General features: G+C 42.0%; 1 protein-coding gene across 1 annotated transcript in view; it reads left to right on the plus strand.

Annotated features, from left to right (window-relative positions):
- The first annotated feature begins 1,259 nt into the window (after window positions 1–1,259).
- The window catches only part of SLC9A4 (solute carrier family 9 member A4), a 37,306-nt gene continuing 24,479 nt past the window's right edge, over window positions 1,260–14,086 (plus strand). The window contains exons 1-3 of the mRNA XM_054162983.1: window positions 1,260–1,497; window positions 5,473–5,936; window positions 10,963–11,222. Coding sequence (XP_054018958.1) covers window positions 1,269–1,497; window positions 5,473–5,936; window positions 10,963–11,222 — 953 coding nt within the window. The 5' untranslated portion in view covers window positions 1,260–1,268. The remainder of the gene's footprint in view (window positions 1,498–5,472; window positions 5,937–10,962; window positions 11,223–14,086) is intronic.

The following is a 14,086-nucleotide window of genomic DNA, read 5'->3' on the forward strand; positions in this document are numbered from 1 at the left end:
GCCCTTGGACTCAGCACGGGTTAGGCCACACCTTGAGTACTGTGTCCAGTTCTGGACCCCTCAGTTTAGGAAGGACATTGAGACACTTGAACGTGTCCAGAGAAGGGCAACAAGGCTGGGGAGAGGCCTTGAGCACGAGTCCTACGAGGAGAGGCTGAGGGAGCTGGGATTGTTTAGCCTGGAGAAGAGGAGGCTCAGGGGTGACCTCATTGCTCTCTACAACTACCTGAAAAGTGGTTGCAGCCAGGAAGGGGTTGGTCTCTTCTCTCTAGCAACCAGCACCAGAACAAGGGGACACAGTTTCAAGCTGTGCCAGGGGAAGTTTAGGCTTGAGGTGAGGAGAAAGTTCTTCACCGAGAGAGTCATTCGTCATTGGAATGGGCTCCCTGGGGAGGTGGTGGAGTCACCATCCCTGGAGGTGTTCAAGAGGGGATTGGACGTGGCACTTGGTGCCATGGTCTAGTTGTGAGGTCTGTGGTGACAGGTTGGACTTGATCTTTGAGGTCTCTTCCAACCTTAGTGATACTGTGATACTGTGTTGGGGGGTTGGAAATAGATGATCTTTAATGTCCCTTCTAATCTAAACCATTCTATGAGTCTGTAAGTTATGTAGATGTATTTAAGAGAGAAAACTGGTTTCCAAATGAGAACGTCATTTGCATAGTCCTCCACCAGATGTCCCTACTGTGAACCCTGCAGAGTCCATTTATTTACACAACGACGAGTTTTGTTACCGAGCGAGACAGGACCGGTGAGCAGTGGCAAGTGTGGTACCTAAGGAGAGGCAGTTGCTCTGGAGAGGCAGACGGGGAGCGAGGGCAGGAAAGCAAGTATGGAACGGGATCTCCTGCCTGCCTAGAGTGCCACCATCTCATCCACCTGATGCTGCTCTTGGTGCCTGAATGGTTTGCACTGCAGCTGCCTTTTTTTTTTTTTTTGGCAGTGGGGGAAGAAATCCAAGCGGCTGCATAAGTAATGTAGCTGGGAAGGTCTTTTTATTTCTTCACAGTGTGATGCTGTGGCCAAGGTTTATCTGGGGCACAGGAACCTGCAGAACCGGTACCTTCATACAAACTCCAGGTTTGCCTGAAACAAAAGTAACTGGACAGCCACACTGGGGCTTTTAGAACGACCTCTAATAGGGGAATGAAGCAACCCTGAGGAAAAAACGACCACGGTGATGAGCAATCTGAATTAAGAGGTGTGAATGTTGCGTACTTTCATGCACCCTCTGCATATTCTATCTGTAGTCAGTCACAGATCCAGACATGGCCTTTGCACTACTTGCCCATGCAAAGCTTTTGAACTGTTTGCTGTCACTGGTAGGCTGTTCTGCTGCTGCTTATGTGGATGAGCCCAGCCTAAGCAAGAGTGATGATGAGGCTGTTGTCTCTTCAGAAGATATGAGGCTACATGTTTTCACACTGGACTATGACTATGTGCAAATTCCCTGCGAGGTTACTCTTTGGATCCTCCTTGCTTCTCTTGCAAAAATAGGTAAGTAGAAAATGGGATCTTGGGTCCTGCTGCCTTGGTGAGAAGTTAAAAATGTACCACATAACTATGTATCTTCCATGAATTTTTGTAGCTGGGATTGCTTTTACAGTTTCTGTCCTCAAAAGAGCGTGTGTGTTCGTTACCATGACAATGACATCTGAATAAAGGCAGGCAGTTGGGACTGCAATTAATGCAGTAAAAATGGCTTACCATGTGACTTGAATGTCTATAGCTGGGCTAAATTATTTTGACCATTTAGAATGAATGCAGCTATATCAAATATATGAAGAAGGTGATAATAATGTGAAGAGATGCATACATGTGATAGCCTTGCTCTTACGATCTCCCATGGAATTTTCAAACCTTTCTATACAACAGGCTGGCAGGTGGGACTGACGATTTTCTAGAGGTGGCATGAAGATAAACATTTTTCATGTCATAGTTACACTATTTTCAAAGACTATTACAGCTGACCGGGATTTGCCAGTTTCATAAGAGAGACTTGATAGGGTGCTTGGTTGCATGGTTTAGTTGATTAGGTGGTGTTGGATGATAGGTTGGACACCATGATCTTGAGGGTCTCTTCCAACCTGGTTCAGTCTATTCTTCTATTCTATTTTTATTCTAATAATAACTGGTGGTCTCAATCCAGCTCCTATATGCAGATGTCTTTACTGCTAAAGAGTTTCACAAATCAGCTTTATTGTTATTGCATCAGCAGAGTGTGCCAGCAGTGAGCATATTGACCAATTTTTTGTTCATCACTCATGAAACCACAGAATTCACCATAAGGCACATTTACTCTACATTCTTGTTTTTAGCAAGAAATTGATAATTTAGAAGGAATGTGTGAAGCCTCCCAAGCAGACCTGTTCCTTAGCTGAATGTTGGCCAAAAATACTGTTTTTGATGAAAATTATGAAGCTGCTGACTTGAAATCTACTTGGAAGAAAGAGATGGTCTGAATATTTTGGTTACTCGAGGAAAAAGCATTTTCAAACTGCATTTCACTCAAGTATTATCTTATTTATGGATGTCAAGATTTCAGGGTGGGAAGCACTGTTGAAATCTTGGAAGGAAAAACAATCCTTTTGTTCTGTAAAACTGAAAAAATACTTGGATATGATATTTTATTCATTGAAAAAATTGAGTAGAGTTATGATCATAGCATACTGGGTTTTTTTTTAATTGTCTACTGAAATGATTTCAAATTTCATGAAAATAATTTCCTTTACTTTTGAACATTGATAATTCAAGGCTCACATAAATGCAGTCATGCCATTAGCTGCCAGATTTATGACAGTTGACTTAGCTTCAGTCATGGAAATAGCCATTAGATTTATAGGTTTCTTAATCTGTCTCATTCTCATTCTTCTAAATGATGAACAATTCCTTACATTCCTAGTTGAGGCACCCCTTAGCTGCAATATGATTATGCAATGCCTTTTATAGCAACTAGATGAACCATTCATAGATATTTTCTTAGCATTGGTGTCAATGGTATTCATGTCAAATGGGAAAACACATTTATAGATATGAACACAGTTGCAGTAGAATAGAATAGAATAGAATAGAATTAACTGGGGTAGAAAAGACCTTCAAGATCATCAAGTCCAACTTATCATCCAACACTATCTAATCAAGTAAACCATGGCACCAAGCACCCCATCCAGTCTCTTCCTAAATACCTCCAGTGATGGTGACTCCACCACCTCCCTGGGCAGCACATTCCAATGGCCATTCACTCTTTCTATGAAGAATTTAGTAGTAGCACATCAAAGTGGGCAGAAGGAGATTCACACCCACAAAATATATATAAGTGTAACCCTTTCTCTGTCAAACAAGTTGGCTACATGGATGCTGGTAAAATAACCAGCACCCTGCCAGGAACCTATGTGTCCCTGTGCATACCATGTCAGTGTAGTGGTGCTCCTTCGGAGCTCTGGCTTGCGTCAACGAGCCTTCTCCCAGACAGTGCCCCAAAGGACTCTGGGCTGTGCTCTGCCCCCACAGGCACTTTGGATGTGATGACATCTTGCTGGGCTATGGAAGAGAATTTGACTGTATCAGTGCAAGCTGAACCTTTCTGTCTGGAAAAGTCTTTGTCCTGCTTAATTTCTTAGTTTAGACAGCTTTTATTCTAGTGCTGGAAAAACATAATCTGTCAGGATGCATTATTTTTTCAGATATTGGATGACTGTTGGTAGTTCTTCCAGCTCTTTTGTCATCACTGGTTTCATTTCAGTGAGCTAACTCCTAAAGTTCTTTACAAAATATTTACCTTATGTAGGAGCAGCAGTCTCCCCAGAAGAGCAAGTTTAATCAGCTTGTACAAAGCCTTTTGTTACTGTGGCTTGATTTCTGCTGCTTTAGATATTTTGCTGTTCATGAATACTCACTCTCTTTGTGGATCACCTGGAGTCCATGCACTGCTTCAGGAGAGTGCTGGCAGTGGACAGAGTTGAGCAGACCATAGCATCTGAGATGAGGTTTAGGTTGGATGTTAGGATGAAGTTCTATACAGAGAGAGTGATTGCCCATTGGAATGGGCTGCCTGGAGAGGTGGTGGAGTCACCGTCATTGGAGGTGTTCAGGAGAAGACTTGATGGGGTGCTTGGTGCCATGGGTTAGTTGTTTAGGTGGTGTTGGATTGGTTGATGGGTTGGACGCGATGATCTTGAAGGTCTCTTCCAACCTGGTTTATTCTATGTATTCTATGTATGATCCCTGCTCCCTTGGGCTTCTACAGGCTTCTGGGTGCCCTAAATCCAGCAGCCATCTCTTTGAGATGGATAGACAACACTGTGCCTCAGAGGTTTGGCAGCAGTGGTTGGGCAGCTAGGAATCTTGAAGAATTTCTTTCCAAGTTATTGAGTACATTTGCAAAACTGGGAGTGGGGGTGGCTGACATCCTGTTAGGCTGAGCTGCCACCCAATGAGATCTGGACAGGTTGGAGAGCTGGGCGAAGGTAAACCTCATGAAGTTCAATAAAGGCAAATGCAGAGTCCTGTACCTGGGGAGGAATAATAACATGCACAAGTACAGGTTAGGGGGTGCCCTACGGGAGAGGAGCTCCATGGAGAAAGACCTTGGAGTCCTGGTGGACAGCATGTTCTCCACGAGACAGTAAAGTGCTCTTGCGGCCAAGAGGGCCAATGGTATCCTGGGGTGCATCAAGAAAAGTGTGTCCAGGAGGTTCTTCTCCCCCTCTACTCTGCCCAGATGAGACCATGCCTGGAATACTGTGTCCAGTTTTGGGCTCCCCAGTTCAAGAGAGACAGGGATCTGATGGAGAGAGTCCAATGGAGAGCCATGAGGATGATTAGGGCACTTGAGCATCTCCCCTGTGAAAAGAGACTGAGATCCCTGGGGCTGTTTAGTCTTGAGAAGAGAAGATTGAGAGGGAGTCTGATCGGTGTCTATAAATATCTGAGGGGTGGGTGTCAAGTGGAGGGGGGCAATCTCATTTTGGTGGTGCACAGTAATAAGACAAGGAACAATGGATACAAACTTGAACACAGAAGGTTTCACCTCAACATGAGGAGGAACTTCTCTACAGTGAGGGTGAGGGAGCACTGGAACAGGCTGCCCAGAGAGGTTGTGGAGTCTTCTCTGGAGACTTTCAAATCCACCTGGATGCATTCCTGTGTGGTACTAAATGATCCTGCTGTGGCAGAGGGGTTGGACCCAATGATCTCTGCAGGTCCCTTCCAACCTTTAACATTCTGTGATTCTGTCACACTTGCTCAGAAATGGAGAGCTGGGGATCAGGAAGAGAAGACATTCACAGCCAAACTCTTCCCCTGCTTTAGCAACATAAGTTTTGAAACATTTAATTTCAGAGAGAACAGTTCTGATTGTTTTTACATTCACGATCCCAGGAGGAAACCCTTGCCGTCTGAAGGCAAAAGAGTCAAAGGCAGAAAAAACATTCATCTGACAACAGGTTAATTTAAACATAATTTTTATTTAAGGTTTCCATCTCTATCACCGATTACCAAGACTCATGCCTGAAAGCTGCATCTTAATTGCCATTGGAGCACTAGTAGGAGCTATCATCTTTGCTTCTCATCATAAATCTCCGCCAGTGATGAATACGAGTATTTATTTCTTGTATCTCCTTCCGCCCATTGTCCTGGAGGAGGGCTATTTCATGCCAACTCGCCCATTTTTTGAGAACTTTGGATCCATCTTGTGGTGGTCTGTGCTGGGATCTCTGCTAAATTCATTTGGAATTGGTCTCTCCCTCTACGGAATCTGCCAGATTGAAGCCTTTGGCCTGACTGACCTGAACCTGCTGCAGAACCTTCTCTTTGGGAGCATGATTTCAGCGGTGGATCCTGTGGCAGCCCTGGTAGTTTTTGAAGAAGCCTCTGTTAATGAGCAGCTTTACATGATGATTTTTGGAGAGTCATTGCTAAATGACGGCATAACTGTGGTGAGTTTCTTGTCTTCCCCTCTTCAGATTCTTGTGCCTTGTAGGATAAGAACAGGACAAGAACAGCTTTAAGGAGATCCCAGATACATCATTTTTTTTCATGATTACTCCAGTACATTATACACAAGTAATTCTAATGCATGAAAAGGTTACATCTTGTACTAACTCTTTCAGAAACATATTGTTTTAGGGCTGCTGAAAGAGGGAAGCATACACACAGACATTGGACATGACATCTTGCTCTTGCACTCACTGAAATGAATGGATATGCTACAGCTGATTTTTCTGGTAGGATCCATGTAAGATCTTGGAATGTTTTTAATATTGTGCAAGTGAATAAATAGGAAATAGTACTGCTGAAAGACTGAGGGCAAAACAGCTAACAATACAGCAGGGTCTGCTTTGTCATGTGCCCTCTGTAGGGGTGGGGTGTGGAAAAAAAAGCCACCAACCAACAACCTCTGGAGCTGGAGGCCACACTGATTCCTCCAGCCCTGTTCTAGGAAGTTCCCCAGAGACCTTAAACAGGAATTCTAATCTAAACGCCACTAATAACTTTGCATAACTCTTTCTGTCAGTAAAAACATCTGACAAAGGTTCAGTTTGGCTGTCTTACCTCAAGTGCCCAGAAACAATGCTTCTGGTATAAGAGAGATTTTGCTTGGTTTTTTGGTTGTTTGGTTTTGGTTTTGTTTGGGCTGTAGTTTGGTTGTTGTTGTGTTTGGTTTTTCAATTATTATTGTTTGGTGTTGGTGGTGTTTGGTTTTTGTTGCTGGCGTAGGTTTTTTTGAATTTTTTTTTGTCTGGGTTTTTTGTTTGGTTTTTGTTCTGCTTGCATGTCTTTTGTTGGTTTTGTTTTCAGTAGGAAAATGTTTTTACAGAGCTCCTTTTGCTAGTATTTGCCCCCTTTTCTCATTAGTTCTACTAGAACTTGAAGCAACTTGAGATTCTAACTGTAAACCACAACAGAAAAATGCACTTGGAGAATGCATGTTTTTTCAGGGCAAAATTTCAAGCAGGCAATTAAATGCTCAGAAACCAACAGGACTACTCATGTGCTGCAAGTTAACTGCAGGTTAAGGAGTTTCCCTAGATAAGATCTCTACAGAATTTAAATCACAAGAATCTAAACCACATAAAAACTATTCAGATGCTACTGTACGTTAGGTACTGCGTAACACAGACTCGTGAAATCTGTACACAGTTCATGGCTGAAAGGCCTCATGGGAGAAGTGCAGGTCATGATTAATGGAAACAAAAAAAAGGAATGAAGTAATTTCTTGCAGCCACAGCCTATTGATCATAAATTCTTCCTCTTGTTGAATCCGAGATGCAGAGCTGATGTAGAACTAAGGGACAAATGTTACCTAACTTTACATGCAAATTGCTTATGTGTTATAGGTGTAATGAAAAAATCCCTAATGCATTTATCACTTCCACTTGTCTTTCTGATTCCTTCAAGTGAAGGAGCTTGTTTCTGAAGTCTGAAGAGTTCATTTCACCCTTTTTTGCCTGGCTCTGTACTTTGCCTTCCCTTTGTTCCCAGCTTTGATTTATGATGTTGGTCCAACTCATGATGTGTATACAAGCTTTCAGTCAGGATCCTGTTACTGCATTTAACAGCACTGGTATTTAGGTGCTCCTCAGCACCACTAGGTGTGTTAGCAGAAACGCTGCAAGGGCTGTACATGGGGAACATTTGCCACACTGCTGTTAGTTCCCTTTGTCCTATGCACCCTCATCTTTGAGGGTCTTCCCATAGCAGCTATGTTGCAGCATTTTGTCAGCTCCTGCACCATTCTCATCCATTTTCAAGACACTGACATTTTCAAAATGTCTCCCTAGCTTCCTGTTTCAAAAGACTGAAGTATTTGTCACCTAGAGAGAGCCCAATAGGATACCCACCTTGCTTTTAAAAAAGCTTTAAAACTGTTTACCTCAGGTGTTTGATCTTACCATTTCCTTCTTGCTTCTCTCTTAACAGTTTCGTTTGAGTTAACTCTATGTGTTTGAAAAGATAATATCACCAAGATATTATTTTAAATACAAATATCCCCTGGTTCTTTCCAGTCTGCTTATCAGCTTGAATAATTTTTTTCCCATCATGAAAAACTGATATGAATTTTGCTGAACTTGTGTATTACATTTGAAGCAACAATAGCTCCCTCTCCTAGTCAAATATCCTGGTATAAAAACAAACAAAAAACCAACCAAACAAATAAAAGAACAGACTGTGTTATTAGAATGATTTAGGAGTTATGCCTTTGACTTAAGGGACTAAAACAAATGTGGATAATTCACCCTTTGTATCCACTTGTACCCTTTCTCATACTCCTCAGTCCTTAGGAGTTCTAGCATGCATCATACATTAGTGGAGTTTCAAAGCCCTGTTCAGAACAGTGATGGTGGTAGATTCAGTACAGATTTCATTCAAACCTGCACCTGCTAAAAAGTGTTTCAGGCATCTGAAGCTCTGCTTCTGCATATAGACTGATCATTTCTGTCTCAATGGGGCCTGAGCACCTGTGTGTGTCAAGAAACAGAATATTTTCCTTGACTACTTCAACTCTGAGATTTGATTTTAGAAACACTGAGAATATTTATACGTCATGCTGTACTCCAAATGAAGTGGCAATGACTGTTTTCTCTAATGGTGTCCTCTCTTCCTTGTATGCGGTTAAAGAAAACTACTGCATGATGGAGAGCCAAGTAAAACTAATTTCTTCATCTGAGGGGATTTGAAATTAACTCTTTGAAAGTGGAGACACTTTCTGTCCTGTTGTTGAATTTGACCCACTGTGTTTAGAATGCAATTAAATGCATGTGGCCAGAAAGAGTTATCGGGGTGGAAAGGAAGATTAATCAAGGCTGCCCGTGTTGGTGGTTAAGGCAGTAACTTGAAAACCTGTTTCTAATGTTTTTGATGTGGATGGTATGTGCAATGCTTGTATCCTACAGACAGCTGGAGCAGGGACCAGTCCCTGGGGAGGTCCCCTGTGGGCAAGAACATTATGCTCTCTCTTCCTCTCCCTGGCTTTAAAAGCCACTCAGTGGTACACCACTATATAGTAATGTCCCTTCAAAAAAAACCAAAACATGACATTTTCAGAGTTGTGAAATGAGGCCAAGTATCAACCCATTACTTCTTTTTGAGTGAACAAAGACATTCTAAGTTGATTCAGATTTTCCTGCCATATAATGAATCAGTACTCCATTTACTGACATAAACACTGCAACATAACTTAGCCAAGCAGCTGTTGCATGGAGACTTACTTGTATGATGCAGTGCAGGATGTTGCATAGAACAATTTACTCCCACAAAGCATGTTACAAAACAAAGGAAATTATGTCATATTTCCATCACTTACATTTTAATGCCAGTTCATATGGACACTGTAGGACCTAGAAAAAGAGATAAAACCTTACTAAGTCATTTGCTGAGGATAATTTGTTTTATTCACAAGTCAACAAACATTCATGCCGTGGTACCGTTTACAAAGAATCAAAAGTCTAAGAGGTTGAAGTCTGCAAGAAAATAGGAGTAGAGATAAAACAGGCTTTGCAATGAAAAGCTCCATGGCAGGTACAGCAAGGTGGAAATATTAATCCTCTTTTCTTTATCTGCCACTGAAAAGCCTAATTTCATACACAGTCATCTGGAAAAAGCAGCTCTGGGTATTTTCTCACCTGAAACATTTTTTTGTGCTCTGTCCATTCCTCGGAAACACTATCAATGAGTCTCCTGGAGAACAGGCTACATGACAGCTCAAGGTCATATGCTCCCAGCAGCAATTTAAGATTAGATAGTAGCTGGGGAGTAATTATTATCCTAATGAGCTTGACTCTTCTACCTGCAAATATCTGCTTTAATCTTCTTAATAGTCTTTTGGAATTAACTATATGAAGAAGACCAAAGAAAACCAGGTAAGGCAAATGATTTTGTGGTTTTGAACTACTGCTTTAGTGCAACAGCTTTGGAGAGTCTTTAGGTGTTCCCCAAATTCCCTTAAAAACTGAAAGGTGACTCTCATGTGTTATATATTCCCTGTAAACAGATCTGGCACCAATTAATATTAACTGACCATCAACAACCTCTAAGATCTTTTTAGAATAGAATAGAATAGAATAGAATAGAATAGAATAGAATAGAATAGAATAGAATAGAATAGAATAGAATAGAATAGACCAGGTTGGAAGAGACCTTCAAGATCATCGCATCCAACCCATCATCCAACATCACCTAATAACTAAACCACGCAACCAAGCACCCTATCAAGTCTCCCCTTAAACACCTGTAATGATGGTGACTCCACCACCTCCCCCGGCAGCACATTCCAATGGGCAATCACTCTCTCTGTGTAGAATTTCTTCCTAACATCCAGTCTGAACCTCCCTTCCCTTCCCTTCCCTTCCCTTCCCTTCCCTTCCCTTCCCTTCCCTTCCCTTCCCTTCCCTTCCCTTCCCTTCCCTTCCCTTCCCTTCCCTTCCCTTCCCTTCCCTTCCCTTCCCTTCCCTTCCCTTCCCTTCCCTTCCCTTCCCTTCCCTTCCCTTCCCTTCCCTTCCCTTCCCTTCCCTTCCCTTCCCTTCCCTTCCCTTCCCTTCCCTTCCCTTCCCTTCCCTTCCCTTCCCTTCCCTTCCTTTCCCTTCCCTTCCCTTCCCTTCCCTTCCCTTCCCTTCCCTTCCCTTCCCTTCCCTTCCCTTCCCTCTAAGCTGGGCTTTCAACATCTGTTAATAATTAAGTTAACCTTCAGAAAACAACACATCATTAATGTATTTGCCACTTCAACTGCATTTGATACCCCAGAATTTTATGCTTATTATGTAACTATCTACTCTTCTTGTTTTTTACTATTTTATGACCCTTTTTTTCTGGGACTTGTTAGGAACCAATAGAGATTTGAGCTATTGCATTGCTGAGCTGTTTAAAACAATTCCAGGCTTTTATCCCCACACACACACACTCCTCTGTGAAATGAGTAAGGTTTGGAAAGGTGTTTGACTGCCGTTTCCTTGTTTTCACACACAGGTTTTATATAACATCTTCATCGCCTTCATCCAGATGCACAAGTATGAAGAAATTGAATCCATTGATATCTTCGCTGGCTTTGCTCGCTTCTTTGTGGTGGGGCTGGGTGGCATGCTGTTTGGCATCGTCTTTGGATTTGTTTCAGCGTTCATGACTCGATTCACCCGCAATGTTTCTGCTATTGAACCCCTGCTAGTCTTCATGTTCAGCTACCTGTCGTACTTATCTGCTGAAACCCTTTACATCTCAGGCATTTTGGCGTGAGTATCCCTTATGGCTCTTTGGATGCCCTCTTGAAGGAAGTGACATTGGTTTGCTCAACATTTGTACAATACAAGCATTTTCAGTTTTTCTCCTACATATCTGCAGTAGAAGGCTTCTAAGGGTTCTGCAAAATACAGTGGTAACTAGAAAAGCAAACCCACAGCCACCATAGGCATAGATATACTAATGAGGAGTGCATATCTCCTATGATTTTTTTAAAGATATTTTTGCCTGCTGGAAAAAATGCTGCAAGCTATGGGTAAAATGATCAGGCTACCACTTGGGATAAGATCAGTAGAATAAGAGAATGATTTGATAATAGATTACTGTATCTGTATTTTTTTTAAGCAGCATCACTATCAGATTACAGGAGAGATGAAAAGTAATGAATACAGAAAACCTAATAAATAACATCTGAGTTCCTGCTTTTGTTTGCAGCTGTAAGCTCTAACACCATTTACTAGAATTACACTGTCTTTGAACACTGGAACTGAAACTGGGCAAAACCAGGCAACAAAGAACATCAGGCTCTGAGGAGACCTAATTATGGCCTTTCAGTATCTGAAGGGGGCCTATAAGAAAGCTGGCGAGGGACTTTTTCAGGTATCAGGTAATTATAGGACTAGGGGGAATGGAAAAAAAAATTGGAATGGGTAGATTCAGATTGGATGTTAGGAAGAAGTTCTTCACCATGAGGGTGGTGAGGCACTGGAACAGGTTGCCCAGGGAGGTGGTGGAGGCCCTATCCCTGAAGGTTTTGAAAGCCAGGCTGGATGTGGCTCTGGGCAACCTGATCTAGTGTGATGTGTCCCTGCCCATGGCAGGGGGGTTGGAACTAGATGATCCTTGCGGTCCCTTCCAACCCTAACAGTTCTATGATTCTATGATCAGGCACCTATACATACATACACTCATGTACAGGGATATTTGCAATCACGTTTTGATTTGACCAGGATTGCTTGATGCTGCTGTAATGCTAGGGACTTCTTCCTTAAGGTGCTGTGATGGCATGGGTGCCTGCTGCAGAGAGAAAGCTAGCAGATTTCTCAACTGGAGTAACTGTGGAAAGAGTGATATTTTTTTTTGGCTGATAAGATTGCAGTGGGAAAGGAGTCAGAAGATAAAGGAATTAATAAAGTTAAAAGCAAGAGACTTTATGAGAAAACTGCTGGGAGGTGAATTTCAAAGATACTACACCAAACAACCTCTCAGGAGAGTAAAGAAATGGGAACCTGATGGTGGTAAATGTTTCAGCTAGTGCTGATGCCTGCTACATTTTCAGTGTCCAGCTGGTGGGTAACAGCAGCCTTGCATGACTTGTATTGGCTCCGAGATTTCATGACATGTCTTGTGGGCTCTGGTGCTCCATAAAGAAGCTCCTTTTATTGAGGACAAGCTGGTTTAAACCTCACAAATACAAGTGTGTAGTTGTTGACGTCCAAACTTGTGCATTTACTGACGTCCACTTGTCAAATCCTAATTTCATAGAATTATAGAATAGCTTGGGTGGAAGGGACCTTTGAAGGTCATCTATTTCAACCCCTGCAGTGAGCAGGGACATCTTTAACTGAATCAGGTTGCTTAGAGCCATATCCAACCTGCCATTGAATGTTTCCAGGGATGGAGAATCTACTCTTCTCTGGGCAGCCTGTGCCAGTGTTTCAACACCCTCACTGTAAAAAATGTCTTCCTTATATCTCGTCTAAATATACTCAATATACTCTTTAACTATTGAAAGCCTGTGAAAAGGTCTCCCTGGCGTCTTCTCTTCTCCAGGCTAAACAACAATCCTTATTTGTTGGCTTCTGAGAAGAACTTGCTTTATAAAACTAACCTTTGCATGATGGCCTTGAGAAGCAGTATTTGAATGTTTAACCATATTAAACAAGTAGTTAGACAAGAGATTTGTTTTTTCTGAACAAGCAGACAAAGCAGAAAAGTCCAGTCCTGTTTTACATATCTAACACATTTGCTCTGATTGAGCTGACTGGTGACTTTAAGTTGACTTATTATGTAGCAGGCACTAATACCTTATGGAATCCTTCCTACCTGCCCTGCCTGAAATACTACTTCCCTGCCTGTGCATCACACTAGACTACACAGCTCTTTATGTATTTGCTTCTTATTTTCATTAGAGTCCTGAAATTATTAGTAAAAAAACCCCAATGCTAATATAATTGGGATTTATTATTCTTACTGCTTCATTATGAAATTATTGCTTGTTTTGTTTTAGGGGTGGGAACTTATTGTCACCTTTCTGAATTATTGAGGAATTCATTCATTTTTCACTTGGACCATGAAAGTCTGTTGTGCTTGTGTCTCTGAACATCTACAGTATTAAACATTAATGCATTATGACCTTGTCTCAGAGCGTCCTTGGACCTGCTAAATGTCACAGCTCCACCAGGATACCCTTGAGATTTCTTCAGTGGAAGTTAAATGAGCAGAAACTAGATGAAGGGCTATTTAATAAACAGCCAGCATCTCTGAATTCACAAGTTTGGAAAAATATCATCATAAAAAACCCTCAGAGACTACAATAAAATCAGTAGAAACTAGATAAGCAATGGAATATGTTACTAGCATAGCATTTTATCTATTACCTATGGCTATGGAAAGTTAGGGGGGAAGAGGAAAACCCTTTCAGTAGGGCTACTCAAAGACTGCTGTTCTACATGACTGTTGCCAGTATCTGTGCTCGGTTGCTGATGATGCCTCTGAAGCAGGCTGTAGTCTTCATTAACACTGAAGAGGTGGAAAATGTCCCTTTGCTTCCTTAGGGACACTCCCCACATTCTGGGTAAATAAAAGTGAGGAAGGACACCTCTGTAGGATAACTGAATTTCCCCTTGCTGTCCAG

This window comes from Dryobates pubescens, chromosome 7 (assembly GCF_014839835.1).
Source record: "Dryobates pubescens isolate bDryPub1 chromosome 7, bDryPub1.pri, whole genome shotgun sequence".
Lineage (NCBI taxonomy): Eukaryota > Metazoa > Chordata > Aves > Piciformes > Picidae > Dryobates > Dryobates pubescens.